Here is a 20859-nt window from a genome sequence, read left to right on the forward strand (position 1 = left end):
TCACGTTCTGGGGGTTAAAACGTGATTAGTACGACTGAGTATTGCTTTAAATGTTCTTATTTTGAATATGAAAGCGTGTTGATAGGCATGCATTTAGGGCTTTGTATGGTTTCGTTAGATCAGTTAGGTGCAGCGACGTTAGGTGGGGGTCTGAGATGGGATGGGTGACCGTTTTTTAATATGTCGCGAAGTACTGTAGGTTCTCACAAGTTTTCTGGTCCTCTCGTCTAGGAATTTCTGAGGTTCAAGGGGTTAAGTTGGGGGATTTTAGAATTCTATCTAGGTTCTAGTCAAGGTTTAGAACCAAAGCTAGGGGAAAATCGTTGGAATTGTCAAAATATCTAGGTATTTATACAAATGGAAGGACAAGGAAATCCACTAAAAATATATGCAAGTTCTAGGGTTGTAGAATTCTTCATAACTATAAATTAATTCCTAGATTAAGTCCCTAGAATATAATTAAATATACCTAATAGTTAGTATCCTCTAGATATTTATATGAATCGAAGTTGCAAAAATGAAATCTACTAAAAATTCTGGAATCTTTCAGAACTCTAGATTAATCCCCTAGATTGAGTCCCTAGATCAATAAAATATCCCTAGAATCTTAAAGAACCGTTAGAATTCTATAAAGAAAATGTAACTATCATCAAGATTAGTTAACAAAAAATTCCTAGAAAGAATTGTAAGATCCAAGGGTACCATGGGTCTAAGTTCACAGTACAGTTCATCCAGAGTTCAGAAACCCTAAGTTCAAGACCTCCAGTTTCCAACTGCTGATTCCAGCTGCAATCCCAAATCCTTCAGTAACTTCAGTAAAATCCAGAATATGGAAATCAAATAGGCAATCTTGTTACCAGCTTAATTGATCATCACAAATGTTCCACTGCTCCACATTCATTGAAATTTGTCTCATTCCACACTACAGACACGTAGATATGAATAGATGGTATCAGATGGAGATGATCTTGTCGCTGGCTTTGTGGTCAACCGCATCCGGAATACATGACCGATTGCGCAATCCGGTTGCAAGTGCACTAGGATTTATTTCCTAACCGTTTTCTCCAATATACGTTCATTACTTTCAATGTTTGTAATATTCATGTTTGGAGGATCCAGGTAAAAGAATGAAAAGCACATGGTCAGTGTCTAAGCAGCTTAAGGATTTTTCGCCACCATTGGATCCGAATGTTTCGTTAACCTCGTTTCCTGGCGTTAGCTCGCGTTTCCATTTAAACTTTCCAGAAGGCAGATTAGCTCTGGAATCCCTCTCCAGGCTTTTTCGTGGCTCGGCTGACTGAAGGGAACATTACTCACGCTGATGTCTCCTTCAACATTCTGATTTCGTTCTGATGCGCGTAAGAAAATGTCGTTTGTCGATTTCGGTAACATTCACCAGATACGATTATGCCAACTCGACAAACATGAAATACATTAGCTTCTGAAAGTAGTTTTACCTGAAATTCAGATTTCGAGTAGAACGTGATTGAGTTAGAAAAAAATGTTAGAAAGCAAAATGGAGGGAATGCAATAATCGTACACGAACGATGCCTGCCTGTAAACAGTTATCGTGTCGATGGTCGACTGCTCACAGCCATCAATCATTGTGCATGAATTAATGGACCGTTAAAAATGCACAGGCGTCGAAGTATGCAGTACAGAACGTGTCGGCTGAAAGGCGGTCGATAATTCGATCGGACAACACGATCTGGGGATGTCTATCCGCGTTACAATTTAACAACATTTTTTGCTACCACTTTTTTTTCATTCCCGCGAATTATTCGCCGCTTTTATTTATAACTTAATAACACTTCAATTTCACGTTCCAGGAAAAACACGTGGAATTTGTTACAGAAAAATTTAGTTCTTTAATGACTGATATGAGCGAATTGAAATATTGAAACACTCTCTGAAAAATGGTAGCTAAAAGGCAGTCTATCCGATCAAATATTGACTCGTTCTACTGAATATTTTCCAATTTCTGCGAAATCCTTCGCAAACGGATTTTAGTAGAATTAACAATTTTCGAACGGTGAAAATAGATACAAGTTTGAATTATTTAAACGGATGTCGTTAATCATTTTCAATTCGCGTTAAAACAGCCCGGAGAAGTTTAACCAATTGCAGAACTTCGAAAGCTCACTCAGTGCGAATAAACGTACGCCTGTTATACCTTTAGCACGCCAACAATTCCTTGAACAGGGATTTTAATGTAACTCGATCCCTCGTCAGAGTGCAACTGCTTAATTAGACGTCGAGACGGAAAAGAAAAAGGACCGCGTATAATCCGTCGGATTCGTCGTAACGGATAGAAAATGGCCACGACAGTCGTACGATTAAATTTATATCCTGCGAAGGGAAAAAACGGGACAAGTTTACGCGTACTTTGGTTATCAGCTGACGGGACTTGGGGAACTCGAAGAGTCTGGAATGAGTTTCTGCTTGCATTATGCACTCGCGGAGCTTGGAATAACCGCGTTCGCGACGAAGTTATATTATTACGAGGAAGGAATAAAGCCTCTGCGAATCCTCCTTCTTCGACATCTAATCGTATTTAACTTCGGGGATCAAAAGTTATCGGATGTTTTTTGAATCACACGATTTTGCTGTAATCAAAATATGTTGTCCATGGGAAATTAGGGCGGGTTTAAGTCATCATTTTGCCGGTTTCGAATTTGTTAAGAAATAGCAAGCTTTCAAAGTTTGCAATTTTTATCCATTCCTGCGAAAATAGGTTTCACTTACGAATTTTTCTCTCAGAAACTATTCGACCGATTTAGCTAAATTCTTTTTTGTTTCATTCAAGAAGTATGGGGCTATTTTAAAATATTTTTTTTAATTCCGTCAATTTGTTATAAAATTTCGAAAAATTTTATAAAACCCCGCATTGAAAAAAACGTGAAAAAAGAATTTGTTTAAATTTTTCGACATTTCATAACAAAATGACGGAATTGAAAAAAATATTTCAAAATAGCCCAATCCTTTGTGAATAAATAAAAAAAGAATTTAGCTCAATCGGTTCGGTAGTTTCTGAGAAAAAAATTCGTAAGTGAAGACTATTTTCGCAAGGATGAACAAAAATTGCGAACTTTGTAGGCTTGTTATTTCTTAACAAATTCAAAACCAACAAAATGATGACTTAAACACCCCCTAATTTCACATAAACTATAAAATATATCGATTAGAGCAAAATCGCAGATGATCTAACACCATAACACGGACATCGTATTCATTTAATTTGACCTATTTCATAAATTGATGCGCTAACAGACTGTTCTAATTTCAGAAAATTCACCGAATCGCTGTACTTATCCTTCGTGGGTGGTGGCGAACAAGTCATGGGTGGCGCTGGATCCGATAGCGTCTCGACTGCAGGCATCGCCTTACAATATGACGATCCTCGATCGAAAGGAGACACGTCTCGTGTGTCATTCTGTGGTTCCCATAAGCGACCGCCCCTTCAATCCTGACAAAGAGAACCAAGTGCAGTACGTCGCCAAGGCTACCCTCGATTGGTGAGTACTCAAGTATAAATGTCATCCGCAAATTTCATGTTATATTACCTGGCCATCAAGTTTAAACTTATGAGGGTCTTAATAATATAGAGATGTAGGATTTTAGTGATCTATTAATGTAAGGGATTCAGGAATGTATGCTAGATGTAAGAATTACGAGATTTAAAGATACGAGGACATAGCCTTTTTAAGTATGTAGATAAGGATTTAAGGATTTATACTTAGTTACTACAGATGTAGGGATATAGGGGTGTACAGAGACCTGAGGTATGTGAAAACACATTTTACTGCAAGAACTAAGAGAACTACAAACGTAGTTCTTTGAATAGAAGTATTGTCAGTGAAATGGTTGACTTGTACCACCTAAATGTTACAAAATTATATTATGCCTTGATAATTGCAACACGTGATATTGGAATAAAAAAGGCAGTTTGAAATCTATATCTAATCTATATTGAATCTATATCGAGTGATACGAATACATTACAGTCGTATACGTTATAGTAAGAAACGACAAGTAGTACATCCCCGTGAGTAGTCAGACATTTCTCCCTTGGCGGACTAATCTTTTTCCGGTTTCACGTCGGCCGTGTTTCCTTCGTTTTTTCCCAAGGACGAAGGACTTAATGATGAGAATTCCACGAGCGGAAGTTACCTCCGGTATCTTCTGGGAAAATTAGTTGCGAAAAACAGCTCCATTAATGGAGTCGTAATCAAGTTTCATTAAGTTGGTAAAAAGCTAAAGTCTGAAATGGCTCCGTTTTAAATACTATACAAACGAAGCTTTCCTTTGGGTGGATTTGTGGAGAGAATTGAAACACGATCTTAGGAAAGGATCGTTAGAAAGCGGAGACGTGTCCTTCGATCGCGTGCAATTTCCTCGGCGCCATTTTCTTTCCACTATCCGTCACGAACATATGAATTCGCGATGGCTGCCGCTCCAGGATATAAAAGAATACCTGTCCCCGCTCTTCTCCCGCGAGGAAAGCGAGGGAAGAAACTCTTGCGCCAGAGCTCTCATAAAGTCGCGAGCTGGCGCGTAATCGCGAGTATATTAAAGCGCGAGATCAGCTTGGAAGATTCGCGAAATAAGAAGTGAAAGACCTTTTTACACTCGGGTGTGTGATATGTGCCGAGAAATATTAGCTTTCGAAACTCGTTAGCAGCTTTAAATAGGAACATTTCAAACATACGTTACGATGGAGGTGAAGACCCTAGGATACTGAAAATATACCTTAAATACCTTACTGAAAATACCTATTCAATTTAACGTAAAGACGCACCATATGCGTCATATTCTACTTACTAGTTATGTGATAATGACTCACCTGGTGCGTCATGCACCATCTACTTGACATAACATAGAGATGCACCATGTGTGTCATATTCCACCTACTGATAATAAGGTGATGACGCACCATGTGTGTCATATTCTACCTACAGATAATAAGGTGACGACTCACCTCGTGTGTCATACTCTACCTACTGATAATAAAGAGATGACTCACCTGGTGCGTCATATTGTACTCATAGGTATTGACACACCAGGTGCGTCATATTCTACCTAGTAAAAAATGATCGAAAGTATTCTATAATTATGTAATCGTATTGACACAGGAATAAAGATTGATAACGCAATATTTTTGACAACAACATCATTTTATGTAAACTGACGTTCACGTTATCGCAACATCACTTAATGAAACAGCGAGGAATACACTTGAAATGCAAATTGATGATCTTCTTTATTTCAAAATCAACAATAATTTATTCATACCGTAAATTGCTGCTGATTATACAACATAATTAATTCTGTTACAATACACGTAATTAATTCCAGCTGGAAGGGACTATTATACACGACACAAACATCATTACTGCAATTAATCGATGGAAGAATTAATTAAACGTCGAATGGACAAACTTAACGACAAAAAAAGGCCGGGAAAGGACGGGGTGGGGGAAGCAACTTCGAAACTGTCGGGAAAAGGTTTTTCGCCAATTTAAATTGCAACGAAACGGGCTGAAAGTTCAACAAAACATCCCCTTCGATTCTCATCTCATTTTCATGAAATTGAACGTCCTTTTAAAAAGATTTACCAGTTAAACAACGGGTCCTTCCGCGATAAAACACATGATTGTACATATAAAAGGTTTTCATAATTATTGTAATAATTTCGATAATCCTGGGAGAATCGCCAGATATCGCCCGTTGGAAAAAAGAAATCGCCAGAACTCGACTACGAAAAGTGGTTCCCTTGTTTGAATAATCAGACAGCTATTACCGTCGAACAAAAAACACAAAGGATGTTTCATAACGAGCATTCAGTTTGCTTAACCGCATCCCTCTTAACCCTGTTTCACAGATTTAAATGCCAGTCGCGAGATTTTCCGTCGAAACACATTGCTCTATAGCCCTCCATTCACTGGTCCACCGACTATTCAACCCTCCCGCTGATCTACTTCCACCCCCGTTAGCCCGTTCAGAAGGGGATGAATCCCGATATGCAGAGACACAGCTCGTGACTGCTACCCTTTTCAAGAAATTTTACCGTTCATCCAAATTAAAGCTAAAAAGCTAATATTGGGATGTTAAGATGGCCATGAGCTGATAGTCACGTTCTGGAAGTTAAAACGTGATTAGTGTAACTGAGTTTTGCTTTAAATGTTCTTATTTTGAATATGAAAGTGTGTTGATAGGCATGGATTTAGGGCTCTGTTAGGTTTCGTTAGATCAGTGAGGTGCAGCGACGTAGGTGGGGGTCCGAGATGGGATGGGTGACCGTTTTTTAATGTGTCGCGAAGTACTGTAGGTTCTCACAAGTTTTCTGGTGCTCTCGTGTAGCGAATTTCTGAGGTTCTAGGTTAGGTTTTTTTAGGGATTTTAGAATTCTTTCTAGGGTTCTACTCTCAAGGTGTAGAACCAAAGCTTAGGGGAAAATCGTTGAAATTATCAAAATACCTAGATATTTATACGAATCGAAGGACAAGAAAATCCACTAAAAATATATATATAATATGTAAGTTTTCCAGGATTGTGGAATTCTTTCAGAACTCTACATTAATCCATAGATTAAGTCCCTAGACTAATGAAATGTCCCTAGAATCCTAAAAGAACCCCCTAAGACTATTCCATAAAGAAAAAGTAATTATCACCAAGATCATTAACAAAAAATTCCTAGAAACTAAAAGAATTCCTAAAAATTCCCAAAGTTTCTCAAAGCGAAATATCAGCAGTATAAAACCTAAAATCCTAAAGTTATGAGTCCCTGGCGTCTCGTAAAACACACAGTAATTTATTCCAGCATATTCAGCAGCAAAAAATTCTCATGCAACGTTACAATTATTCATACGCAACATCGAAGTAACACGCGAGCACACAAAGTTGCAGCTGTGGGATTCTGCGCCCATAGAAACGGAGAGCTCCTTTGTAACCCTCTTGCGAGGGAATTCTATTCACTCAGGGACGGAACAGCAATCATAAATATCGCGGGGGAATATCGATCGGTGAAGTACAATGGCCACCAGAATATTTATCAATTCACAGCCGTCGCGCTGCACTGTGTTGTGTCACACAATCGTTACAAGGGAGCCCGTAGAACTGTTCCTAACGATTGTGCGGCTAATAACAATTAAACGTGGACGAAAGGTTAATCGTAACAGGGGTTTCGATTTGTAATACAAGCATGAGCGGATAAAAATGACGCGCGCGTGTGTAGCACATCGATTCCCTGTTGTCGCGTGGTTTTTGCTGTCTGATCAATGGGAGTTCCGTGTTTCTCGCGGGCCGAATCAATTGCTGGATTAAACGGTCTGATAATTGGTTGCTCCATTGATAACTCAACGAGCTTTTTAACCGATTGATTGAAGAATTATGGGCGGTTTCGAAATCTCGTTGTTTATTCTACCTTTGCAGGCAATTTACTTTCCCCGTTGTTGACATATTCGAAGCGAATGTGTTTTAAATTACATCATAGTGAAACACAATTAAAAATGAATGACGTAACCTTGATTACAATTACAATTACCTTGAATACATTACAGTATACAAGTAATACTGTACATAATTAATTGCGTAAAAATATATTAGACCATTTTGTCGTGTTTATCAAGGTTTCGTTGTGTGTATCAAGGTTTGTTAATAATTCGAGAAGTTGTGTAGCAACACGGAAACGTGCCTCTCCGTCTGGAGCCACAGCCAAGAAGCAGAAAGCTCGCTTATTGAATTAAAAGCACCACCATATAAACATTCCCCGAACGAGATATCGATACCACCGCCCCGACCGGAAACGTGCTTGTTCCCGGCTGGTGCAACAGGAAAGGGTGTTCCTATCGTGAAGTAATGTTCTTATCGCGGCTATATATCGAACCGAACTGCATCGTGTACTGCATAAAACTTTCGTTCGATTCGACGTGGCCGCGAACTCAAAACGGCTCGGCGAATCTATTCCTTGAACAGCCCCGTTTTCTACATTGTTGAGCTACATCGACTGTGTGTCGAGATAAAACGGATAAACGTGTTGTTTTCTCTCACGAGCGACGTTCCGACATCTGACATTTTCTACGAATTACAGTATTGCTGTAGAAACTGGTGACGCGTTATCAGAAATCAAGTGCGTCAATTGCAAAATTAATGTTGTCATGTGATTTGATACTTTCGGATTCAATTGCGTAATATTAATGTATTGTAATATTGTGTACTATAGTGTAATGCTATTATATTGTGGAATATTACCATTTTGAAGAAATGTTAGTGACATTTATACTGGTGAAGTGTTAAGGATATTTCCATTTGACTCCGTTTGAAGTTGGCGCGTGATGTTCAAAGTAAAAGAATTACCACGCGTCGAATCACCATGATTCGAATTACTACGTATCGAATTACCACACGTCGAATTACTACGCGTCGAATCACCACATATCGAATTACCACGCGCCGAATATTCAAGCATCAAATTACCACGCGTCGAATACCCACGCGCTGAATTACCACGCGTCGAATCACCATGATTCGAATTACTACGCATCGAATTACCACACGTCGAATTACTACGCGTCGAATCACGACATATCGAATTACCATGCGTCGAATACCCACGTGCCGAATTACCACGCGTCGAATTACTACGCATCGAATTACCACACATCGAATTACTACGCGTCGAATCACCACATATCGAATTACCACGCGCCGAATATTCAAGCATCAAATTACCACGCGTCGAATACCCACGCGCTGAATTACCACGCGTCGAATCACCATGATTCGAATTACTACGCATCGAATTACCACACGTCGAATTACTACGCGTCGAATCACGACATATCGAATTGCCATGCGTCGAATACCCACGTGCCGAATTACCACGCGTCGAATTACTACGCATCGAATTACCACACGCCGAATTACTACGCGTCGAATCACCACATATCGAATTACCACGCGCCGAATATTCAAGCATCAAATTACCACGCGTCGAATACCCACGCGCTGAATTACCACGCGTCGAATCACCATGATTCGAATTACTACGCATCGAATTACCACACGTCGAATTACTACGCGTCGAATCACGACATATCGAATTACCATGCGTCGAATACCCACGTGCCGAATTACCACGCGTCGAATTACTACGCATCGAATTACCACACGCCGAATTACCACGCGTCGAATCACCACATATCGAATTACCACGCGCCGAATATTCAAGCATCAAATTACCACGCGTCGAATACCCACGCGCTGAATTACCACGCGTCGAATCACCATGATTCGAATTACTACGCATCGAATTACCACACGTCGAATTACTACGCGTCGAATCACGACATATCGAATTACCATGCGTCGAATACCCACGCGCCGAATTACCACGCGTCGAATTACTACGCATCGAATTACCACACGCCGAATTACTACGCGTCGAATCACCACATATCGAATTACCACGCGTCGAATACCCACGCGCCGAATTACCACGCGTCGAATCACCATGAGTCCACCTATCCACCGTGAACACTTCCAGTTACGTATCGGCAAATAAGAATAGTGACCATAACTGCTGAACGCGATTCGCGCTATCTTGAGACGTTTGCCGACTGTCATTTTTGTCTAATTGGTGTGTGAGCCACTATACCGAAAAGGTGTTCATTTGTCTATTCAATAGTAGCTCTAAACAGCTGGATCACCTAACTTGTGGATTGCCAACCGTAAGTCTGTCGAACACGTTGCACCGTGCAAAACATCAGCGCCATTGACTCGCGCTTACATAAACCAATCACTCGCAGGGCCCTCCGCGTTCCGCCATCATTCCGCCATTTTCTAACATTTATCTCCGCCACGACAGTGTCGCCCTCCCCATACATTACGCCATGGTATCGCGCCCCGCGAAAAAACATCTTCGCCCGAGCGTTGCGGACGAATTCATAAATCGATGAACGCCAACGGCAGAGGTAGGTTGGACACTTCGAAGGGACAAAGCCGGCCGGATATATCGAACCGACACAAAATAAAAACCAGAGAGGGAAAAAAAAGAATAATGAAACATCGTCTGGCGCGCCGGTGAGACAAAATGAAACGAGGAAAATCCCGTGGACTCGATTATGCTTAAAAACTGACTTCTGTGCGAGACCATTTCATTTCGTAGATGTCTGACAAAAGGGAACTGTTTAACTGCTACATGGCTACTTGTTTTTGATTCAATGAACCGACGGGGAAATGATGCATGGAAATGGGCTTTGATCGACGGGACGTTTGAAACTGACGGTGTTTCGAAAAAACGGGCAAACGGGACTGGTTATTAGATGGCGACTACCACTCGACAACCCTGAAAGGTTTTATTGCGCCACGTGGTCGATCTCAAAGAACGCTTTTGATTGAAATGTAGCCACCGGTAGATTGATGGGCAACTACAAGCGGGCATGAGACCTGCGGGCACTTATGGCTTGTAACTTCCATACTTTGTATTCTAGGCTTTTTTCAAGTCTTTCTAGTTATTTATCTAGGTCCTCAAGTGTACAGACTATCCTCCAGACTTCTCTCCAGAGTTATTTCTCTTAATTTATTATATACCTCTATCTTCAATTTAGAAAGTTTGCAATAATTCTCCCCATTCAATTTGAATATTTTCGACCCAGATCTGACTTAACCTTCCGCCATTAAATCGAACTTGACAATTTATCACCAACCAGTTTTTCGTATTTCACTGACTGACATCGTTATTTTTTCGTTGTTTTGCTGCAGTCGTTGCTGTTTTTTAATACCCAGGCCATTCGAGAGCATTTATTTTACAATTTCCTGTTTTATAACCTCTCGCGTACCCTATTTTTTTGTTTTCCGTTTCATCGTCCATTGTGCATGGTCGGTGTTTATTTTCGCTACGCTTTTCAATATTTTTCCTGTGTAGTGCTTCTCCATGTTTTTCATCCGAGCAGCTTTTTACTCTTCTAACGTTTCCTCTCGCCTTTTCGTTCCTTGATGCATCTTACCTTAATAGCCTTATGAACGTTTAACTTCTTCATCAGTAGTCTTCTACGCCGAAAAAGGTAAACACGTTTATAAAGAAATATTTATGTGCAGATTGTAATATACAGATTTCTATATTTTCAAGTTATCAAAGATTTTTTGTATTGGGTCATTTCACTTACGAATTTTTTTCTCGGAAACTACTCAACCGATTCAGCTAAATTCTTTTCTGTTTTATTCACGAAGGATCGGGCTATTTTAAAATATTTTTTTTAATTCCGTCAATTTGTTATAGAATTTCGAAAAATTTTATAATGGCCCACATTGAAAAAAATGCAAAAAAGGAATTTGTTTAAATATTTCGAGGTTTCATAACAAATTGACGGAATTAAAAAAAATATTTTGAAATAGCCCAAACCTTTGTGAATAAACTAGAAGAGAATTTAGCTCAATAAGTTGAGTAGTTTCTGAGAAAAAAATTCGTAAGTGCAGCGTATCTTGGCAAAAGAGGGCAAAAATTGCAAACTTCGAAGGTTTGTTATTTGTTAACAAATTCGAAACCAGCAAAATGATGACTTAAACCCCCCCTAATTTCACATAAACTACAAAATATTTTGATTAAAGCAAAGTCGTAAATGATGACGTCTAAAAATTATCGATTACGCGTGGAATGACCCAGTTACAATTGAGCAGGTACAGTAAAATTTCGCTAAAGTCTTTTACACGCGGGAAATGTCAAGTGGATATAACAAATGGAGCGTGATTCATACTTTTGATATGCAGTTCGTAAAGTCCATCCTTTTTTCGGTTCTCGTTTTATTTCAACAAATTCATGTATGCGCGAAGAGACTTCTGGAAGGACCCTGCTGAAGGAACGCGGAAAATGTGGTTATTGTTATTTCCAGGGGCAATGGAATATAGAGTAGAAATTCTATAGATGCTGATCTGAAACTGTAGCGGTGCAGAATGTGTGGATTGAATTTTTGAAAAGCCTGAATGGAATTTTGTATAATTCAGTGGTTATTCCTTGCTATGCCATTATCTTCCAATACAAAAATTCTGAATTCTATGATTAATGAAGAAACACAACCTAACCTACTATTAAAACCTAATAATAAAACCTAACCTAATATCGTAACCTAACCTACTATTATAACCTAACCTAATATTAAAACCAAACATTATATCGCAACCTAAGCAAATATTATAACCTAACCTCATATTAAAACCTAACCTAATATTATAACTTAACCTAATATTATAACCTAACCTCATATTAAAACCTAACCCAATATTATGACTTAACCCAATATTATAACCTAACCTAAATTATAACTTAACCTAATATTAAAACCTAACCTAATATCGAAATCTAACTTAATATTATAACCTAACCTAATATTAAAACCAAACTTAATATTGTAACCCACCCTATAATCATAACCTAACCTAATATTAAAACCAAACCTAATATCATAACCTAACCTAATGTTCTAACTTAACCTCATATTAAAACCTAACCTAATATTATAACTTAACCTAATATTATAACCTAACCTCATTAAAACCTAACCTAATATTATGACTTAACCGAATATTATAACCCAACCTAAATTATAACCTAACCTAATATTAAAACCTAACCTAATATTGAAATCTAACTTAAAATTATAATATTATAACTTAATATTATAACCTAACCTAAAATTAAACTTGATCCACAGTAAATAAACTGAAGTTACAAACTGATATAATAAATACTTTCTCGTATTTCTTTCGAAACAAAAGTGATAAAGAACGCCCTTAAGATAAGTATCGTTTAATCATCCCTTAAGCGTCTCAATTCCCAGAAAATATCCATTTCCTGCAACCCCTATCAGCGTTCCAAAGCAAACACTTACCCTCTCCCTCTAAAAAACCAATGGTTTCTCGCCAGTTCTGAATGCAGCCACGTGGCGATTCCTGAACCCTCGAATTTCGGAAGATGCTGGTCACGTAGCTTGGCCGGTAATATACGAAGGACACGTCCCGCAGAAACCCCCTCTCCATGGGGTTAAGGAGCGAACGTATGTAGCGTGAGAGGGGTGGAGAGGGTGGGCAGAGGGTGGCCACGAGGTAAACAAGCGTGTCTCTTTCTGTCGACGGAGATCGACTTGGCCTGGAAGTTGGACGTTTCAGAGGCCAATTGGCCGGAAAATTGCTCGTTCAGTCGGGGATCTGGCGACCGGAAGTGCAGTGCTCGTGTCCGGCCCGGTGCACCGGTTCCTGTTCAAATTATCCACCGCGAGTATGACGGTTTGCTCGGCCGATATGTATCGCTTAATCGATTTCCTGCCCTACCTACCGCAGCTCGAATTGGGCTGTTTTCAAGGAATTTCAATATCAAGGTTTCTGTGGGTTTCTTCATTATTTTAGTTGCCTTGCTTTATCTTTATTCAACAACATTGCTTTCAAGTCCTTTTAAACCCTTTCAAACTTAAAGGTCATTTCCTAATTTACATTTCAAATATTTATATTCGTAGACATTCTCAGGAAATATTAACTTGTTTTAATTTTAGTTTTTGGTCATTTTAATTTCTTCTATCTTTATGCGAAATTTATAACATTCTTCATTTTGGTAAAATGAAAATCAGAGCCTTGTAAAATATTATCAACAATTTGCAAAGATTATTTTTTGCTAATAGTTAACCTCAAAATTGTCAAACATTCGACAGGAAAATATTTGCCCTTACCCAGCAATCAAACAGTTAAAACAGATATCCGACGATTAATTACTGTCGTCTGGCCAATAAAATTGAGTTTCTCAGTTTCCAATACTTTTAATCGAATGTACAAGAAAAGGTACAAAAGTGATAGCAGAGCTAATATTATTTTTCATAAATCTCTCCAGGGCACATTTACACCCCCTTGCCTCCACTCTCTCTAATCTTCTTTCGCTCTTTCGCTGTTTGTTATCATTATTCTCGTGCCGAGAGTTTTTACTGGAAGATTTATTTTGCTACATCCAATTAGTTGCTTCGCCATGGTGCTCGCGCGTTTGCGCGCCTTGTCGCCAGAGGGCTACGTTAAGGTTCATCCACACAATCGTTTGATGTTCGGGTTCTTTTGTCTCGTTTCAGTTTGACGCACGATTTTAATTTCCATACGCTTTCTATTTACACGTTTCTTGCTTGCGCGCTTTATTTCTGCCGGGTGAATTTTTTCTCAGAACGTATCGGAGCTATTTGCGGGCAAATATAGACTTTTACATGTAGCAGGAGCTGTTTGAACAGTGGAAAATAGGTTGTGTAATGTCAATTGGAATTTTCAGAAATTTGTTGCTGGTCAGATATGGCAATATAACGAGAGCGACTATTAGCTTTTACAGAGTCATAGGTACAGTATAGACTTTTATATATAGCTGTAATGGAGCCATTTGCACAAAGGTAATAGGTTGTATAATGTCATTTGAAATTTACAAAAATTTGCTGCTGGTCAGATATGGCAATATAACGAGAGCGGTGACTATTAGCTTTTACAGAGTCATATGTACAGTATAGACTTTTATATATAGCTGTAATGGCGCCATTTGCACAAAGGTAATAGATTGTATAATATCATTTGAAATTTTCAAAAATTTGCTGCTGGTCAGATATGGCAATATAACGAGAGCGGTGACTATTAGCTTTTACAGAGTCATATGTACAGTATAGACTTTTATATATAGCTGTAATGGAGCTATTTGCGCAAAGGTAGTAGGTTGTGTAATGTCATTTGAAATTTTCAAAAATTTGCTGCCGCCCAGCTATGGCAATATAATGAGAGCCTACAGTGACTACTAGCTTTTACAGAGTCATATGTACAATAGAGACTTTCACGTATAGCAGTAATGGAGCCATTTGCACACAGGTAATAGGTTGTGCAGTCATTTGAAATTTTCAAAAATTTGCTGCTGCTCAGCTGTGGCAATATAATGAGAGCCTACAGTGACTACTAGTTTTTACAGAGTCATATGTATAATATAGACTTCTGCGCATAGCAGTAATGGAACCATTTGCACAAAGGTAATAGGTTGTGCAATATCAATCGAAATTTTCAAAAATTGCTGCCCACGGCCATATAACGAGAACAGCGCCTACTCTTCACAGAGCCAACCCACGAATTGGCGTGTGAGGTACAGAATAAAAAACATCAGAAATCACTAGTGTAAGTAAATAAAATTAGAGGATTCCTTCAAAGAACTCAAAAATGGAACATGAAGGCAAATACATCTAACCATCAGCCATTTCCCCTGGCAAGACGAAATGTACCTTTCCTGCTCGTTACGGTTCACCGTCTTCGTGATGAGAGTGCATCAGACAGCAGGATTCGTGTCGATATCCGGCGGATGTTGCGGCCACAACCGCAGCCGCAGGCCGGTGATCGCCGCTCGTGATGCGGGAACATTGAATGAAATGAGTCGAGTCGGGGAAACGGGGTCGAGATAAGTGGGAATCGGGTCTTGGAACGATCGAGTCGAGACGTGAGACAAACGTCTTGCTTGCGTGGGTGGTGTGTCGCTGATGGCGACGAACGAGCCTTTTATTTGTCGCTGCGGGGCGCTGCTCTTTGAAATGGTCGAGTTCTGGCAATATGGCGGAGTTTTAGGTTAGGTACACTCGTGTCCGTGGAAATTTGCACATTTGGGCGACTTGGGAGCAGTTTGAAATACTCTGAACATTTCAAGCACTGGTATTTATCACTTGTACAACTATTATAGAATAGTCTTCATGAGTTAACTCAACAAATTGAAAAAGTGTTTACTAAACAGCTCTTTATTTAGTGTTCACTTAAAGCTGACTCATTTAATTGTACGAAAAGGCTTCAACTGATTTAAGGAAAGCATTTAAGCAAACTTATATAGACTTAACTCAACATAGATCTAACCTAACTTACATAGACTTAACGTCACATAGACCTATCCTAACTTACATAGACTTAACGTCACATAGACCTAACCTAACTTACATAGACTTAACCCAACTTATATAGACTTAAACTAACGCACACCTAACGTAACTTTCACGGACTTAACTGAACATAAACTTAACTTAACTTACGTAGACTTAAACTAACATAGACTTAACATAACTTACATGGACTTAATTGAACATAGACTTAACCTAACATATATTTGACCTAGCATACGTAGACTTAAGATAACATAGACTTAACTTGACTTAGAAAGACCTAACCTAACTTACATAGACTTAACGTCACATAGGCCTAACAAAACTTACATAGACTTAACCCAACTTATAAAGACTTAAACTAACATACCCTTAACCTAACTTATACGGACTTAATTGAACATAAACGTAACTTAACTCACATAGACTTAAACTAACATAGACTTAACATAACTTATATGGACTTAATTGAACATAGACTTAACCTAACGTATATTTGACCTAGCATACGTAGACTTAAGGTAACATAGACTTAACCTAACTTACAAAGACCTAACCTAACTTACATACACTTAACCTAACATAGAATTACCTTAACTTACATAGCTTTAGCATAACTTACATACACTTAATCTAACATAGACTTAACCTAACTTACAAAGACCTAACCTAACTTACATACACTTAACCTAACATAGAATTAACTTAACTTACATAGCTTTAACCTAACTTACATGCACTTAATCTAACATAGACTTAACTTATATAAACTCGTACCGAATCTGAGTAAACGATTAAACCTAACCTAAAAATGTAACCAGAAAAGTTGAAGAAGTGCTAAAAGCGACCGTTCGGTCATAACAAAGTAAATTGAAGTAATTGAATAAATTGATATTCTCCGAGGCAATAAGAGAAGAGGAAAATTCAATTCCACGACACACGGTACAAGATCGAAAAAGTAATACACATATCGATAAATAAAAGGAATATGGGGTTAGGAAACGGCACAGGGAAACCATAGAGAGACGAAAAAGCAAAAGAACATGAGGTAGCAGGTGAAAAAAGAAGAAGCAGAGGAAGAAGAAGTCGGTGGATCGAGAAGAGGAACAGCTGGAGGAAATACGACAGGATGGGGGATGGAAAGAGGGTGGTAGACCCTCGGTTGGAGAGGGTGCACGTCAAATTGGCCGCATAAGTGCGCTCCTTTCATTGAATCGTCTAACGACCGGACATAAATTAGATTGGAAACCCGAGATGCTTCGGAGAAAGAGTCGCGACCGATTCTCTGCATCTGGTAACCTCCTTAAGGTCGGGAAACGAGGACAATATGTGACTTGAACAGTTTTATTTCATTTTTCGTTCAAATTCGACTCGCCTATGTTTGTCCTCTATTTCAGAATTTATGTCTAAGGAATTTTTCGGTGATCTCAAAATTGATTTTGGTACGAAACTTTTTTTCTAACGAAGTCAATTACCGGCGCGAATAGGAAACGAAGTTGCGAGAGAAGCTTATGACTTGCAATTTCGTGAGTAAGGAAATTCGTTGTTAACTGGAGAAACGAGTTTATTAATGGCAGTTATGCATTATTAATGCGTTTAAAATTTCCTGGATGGATTAATTTTATTGTCGTAATAGTAAAAAACTTCATCGATAAAAAAGTTGTATTTATCACAATTTAATTATTCTGACAGAACATTTTTTGAAACTGTATCACATGTAAAACAATTTGTATATCAAATTCCGCGACTACATTTCCGGTGACATGGAATTTTCAAGCGGCGAGAAAAACTGGAAAATCGAAAGGACCATTCGAGCGAAGAGGTCTGCCAATAACTTCTACTCTTTTTATAAAATTGAACCGTATCGAGGGTCCCCGAAGGCGAAAAGCGCAGCAGAGTCGGTGGAAAGTGTCTAGAATGGGATTATACCGGGTTACATTTGCGCTTCCTCGTAAAGAGAGGGTTGAAAATGTACACAAGTCCGTAAGAAGCCGCCATTGCACCCGGGGGAGCGCTAACACCGTTCGAGGATACGTTGGATACACTCCAGAAAGTCGGAATGTAAATGGTTGCGGCACCTCAATTAATTAAATTGCCTTTTCTCTGTTCATCCTAGCCCACTTCCTGTCTCCTTTTATTTCTTCGACTTATCTTGTCGATTATTGCTACTGTTTTTGAATAATCAAAATTCGCGTTATATTCGTCTGAATGTCCATTGTTCGTTATCTTACTTCGTTCACTTTATTTGAATGAACTTAAGAAGGTTAGATGTAAACTCAATAAGGTTAGGTGTGAACTCAACAAGGTTAGGTGTGAACTCAACAAGGTTAGGTGTGAACTCAACAAGGTTAGGTGTGAACTCAGCAAGGTTAGGTGTGAACTCAACAAGGTTAGGTGTGAACTCAACAAGGTTAGGTGTGAACTCAATAAGGTTAGGTGTGAACACAACAAGGTTAGGTGTAAACTCAACAAGGTTAGGTATGAATTCAATAAGGTTATATATGAACTAACAAGGATAGGTATGAACTTCACAAGGTTATATATGAACTCAACAAGGTTAGGTGTGAACTCAACAAGGTTAGGTATGAACTCAACAAGGTTATATGTGAACTCAACAAGGTTAGGTTGTAAACTCAACAAGGTTAGGTATGAACTCAACAAGGTTAGGTGTAAACTCAGCAAGGTTGGGTATGAACTCAACAAAGTTAGATATAAACTCAACAAGGTTAGGTATGAATTCAACAAAGATGGGTATGAACTCAACGAGGTTAGGTGTGAACTCAACAAGGTTAGATATGAACTCAACAAGGGTAGATATGATCTCAACAACGTTAGGTGTGAACTCAACACGGTTAGATGTGAACTCAACAACGTTAGATGTGAAATCAACAAGGTTAGGTGTGAACTCAACAAGGTTAGGTATGAACTCAACAAGGTTATATGTGAACTCAACAAGGTTAGGTTGTAAACTCAACAAGGTTAGGGATGAACTCAACAAGGTTAGGTGTAAACTCAGCAAGGTTGGGTATGAACTCAACAAAGTTAGATATGAACTCTACAACGTTAGGTGTGAACTCAACAATGGTAGATGTGAACTCAACAAGGTTAGGTGTGAACTCAATAAGGTTAGGTATGAACTCAACAAGGTTAGGTGTAAACTCAGCAAGGTTAGGTATGAACTCAACAAAGTTAGATATGAACTCAACAACGTTAGATATGAACTCAACAAGGTTAGATATGAACTCAACAAGGGTAGATATGATCTCAACAACGTTAGGTGTGAACTCAACACGGTTAGATGTGAACTCAACAACGTTAGATGTGAAATCAACAAGATTAGATATGATCTCAACAGCGTTAGGTGTGAACACAACGAGGTTAGATGTGAACTCAACAAGGTTAGATATGAACTCAACAAGGGTAGATATGATCTCAACAACGTTAGGTGTGAACTCAACACGGTTAGACGTGAACTCAACAACGTTAGATGTGAAATCAACAAGATTAGATATGATCTCAGCAGCGTTAGGTGTGAACACAACGAGGTTAGATGTGAACTCAACAAGATTAGGTGTAAACTCAGCAACGTTAGGGATGAACTCAACAAAGTTAGATATGAACTCAACAAAGTTAGATACGAACTCAACAACGGTAGTTGAGAACTCAACAAGGTTAGATATGAACTCAACAAAGTTAGGTACGAATTCAACAGATAGGTTAAATTCAATTATCTAATAAAAGCTTAAGCCTTGAATTTGATATTATGAACTCAAGAAGGTTAGGTATACACTCAACAATTATATTAAGTATGAACTCAACAGTTAGGTTAAGTTCGATTTTCGAACTACATCAAAGGTGAAGTCTTGAGTTTGAAGTTGTGAACTCAAGAACTTAGGTTAGGTATGAACAGTTAGGTTAAGTTCGATGTTCTATCTACATCAAAGCTTAAGTCTTGCATTTCAGGTTAGGTTTAACTCTACAAATCGAATCACACATACTTATATTTTTTATTAGTGGACGTATGATATGGAAATAATCTGAATATAGGTTAGCAAAGCTACCTCATATTTCTTGAAAGTTCACTAAAGCTCGCTACGACTTCATACAACCCCACAAAGTACCTTTCAGTAACAAATCCTTCCAGAAAATTCGTCAACGACCGTAAACCACAAAATTTCAAACCGCGCAATTCCCATTCAAAAATTCGGAATCTAGCTCTTCGCATTTCCAAGACACCGCAGAATTTCGTAACCGTCGTAAAACCCCAAGGACCGAGAATCCGAGACATTTGTCCGTTTTACGAAGTCTATCGAGAAGTCGCAAATCTTTGTCGATCAAAGGTTTCGGTTAAGGGAGACTAAAAAATCAATCGTAGCAAGGTTCCAACATTCACCAAAATGGAGGCTGTTGCCGTAACAATAATCCGCGGACGTAAGAATGGCCCGTGTTATAAACCCAAAAATCCGGACTCGATCGCCCGGCCCACGACGTTTCAAGCCACTGCGAGGCAATACGCGACAGTTTATGTCCGTTTTCATGGCGCGAAGGGTCGTAAGGAAAATACAGTTACTCGACGAAGCACCCGCTCGTTCTGTGCGAGGAACGCGTTTGATGAAGACGCGAATAAAACATTCGATGCTTTGCAATGATGAGAGTTAGAAGGTAGATAGGCTTTTTATGGTGGCTAGACTTCTGTTGGAGAAGCTAATTGGTTTTATAGAAATAATCTTGGTGATTGGTGGATAGATGGCGCTTGGGTATTGGTTTTCAGCTCGAGGTTAGGTAGTTTTAAGGTTATGTAGTTTCAAGGTTTGGTTTAGTAAAATTTTATTAATTGATGTGGGATTACTCAAGGATTTTTATTATTTGGGGTACAAATTTAATATATTATTTAAGGTTCAATCAATATATTTGAGGTTAGGTACATAAAAAGTTAGGTTACATAGAA

The 20859-nt window shown here is 38.7% G+C and overlaps 1 protein-coding gene across 5 annotated transcripts in view; it reads left to right on the forward strand.

Annotated features, from left to right (window-relative positions):
- Positions 1-20859, forward strand: part of LOC100884026 (uncharacterized) — a 392036-nt gene that overhangs the window by 350351 nt on the left and 20826 nt on the right. For all 5 annotated transcript variants that reach the window (XM_012283875.2, XM_076541524.1, XM_076541525.1 and 2 more), the window contains one exon: positions 3287-3515. In XM_012283875.2, coding sequence (XP_012139265.1) covers positions 3287-3515 — 229 coding nt within the window. The remainder of the gene's footprint in view (positions 1-3286; positions 3516-20859) is intronic.

Source organism: Megachile rotundata, chromosome 16, assembly GCF_050947335.1.
Source record: "Megachile rotundata isolate GNS110a chromosome 16, iyMegRotu1, whole genome shotgun sequence".
Lineage (NCBI taxonomy): Eukaryota > Metazoa > Arthropoda > Insecta > Hymenoptera > Megachilidae > Megachile > Megachile rotundata.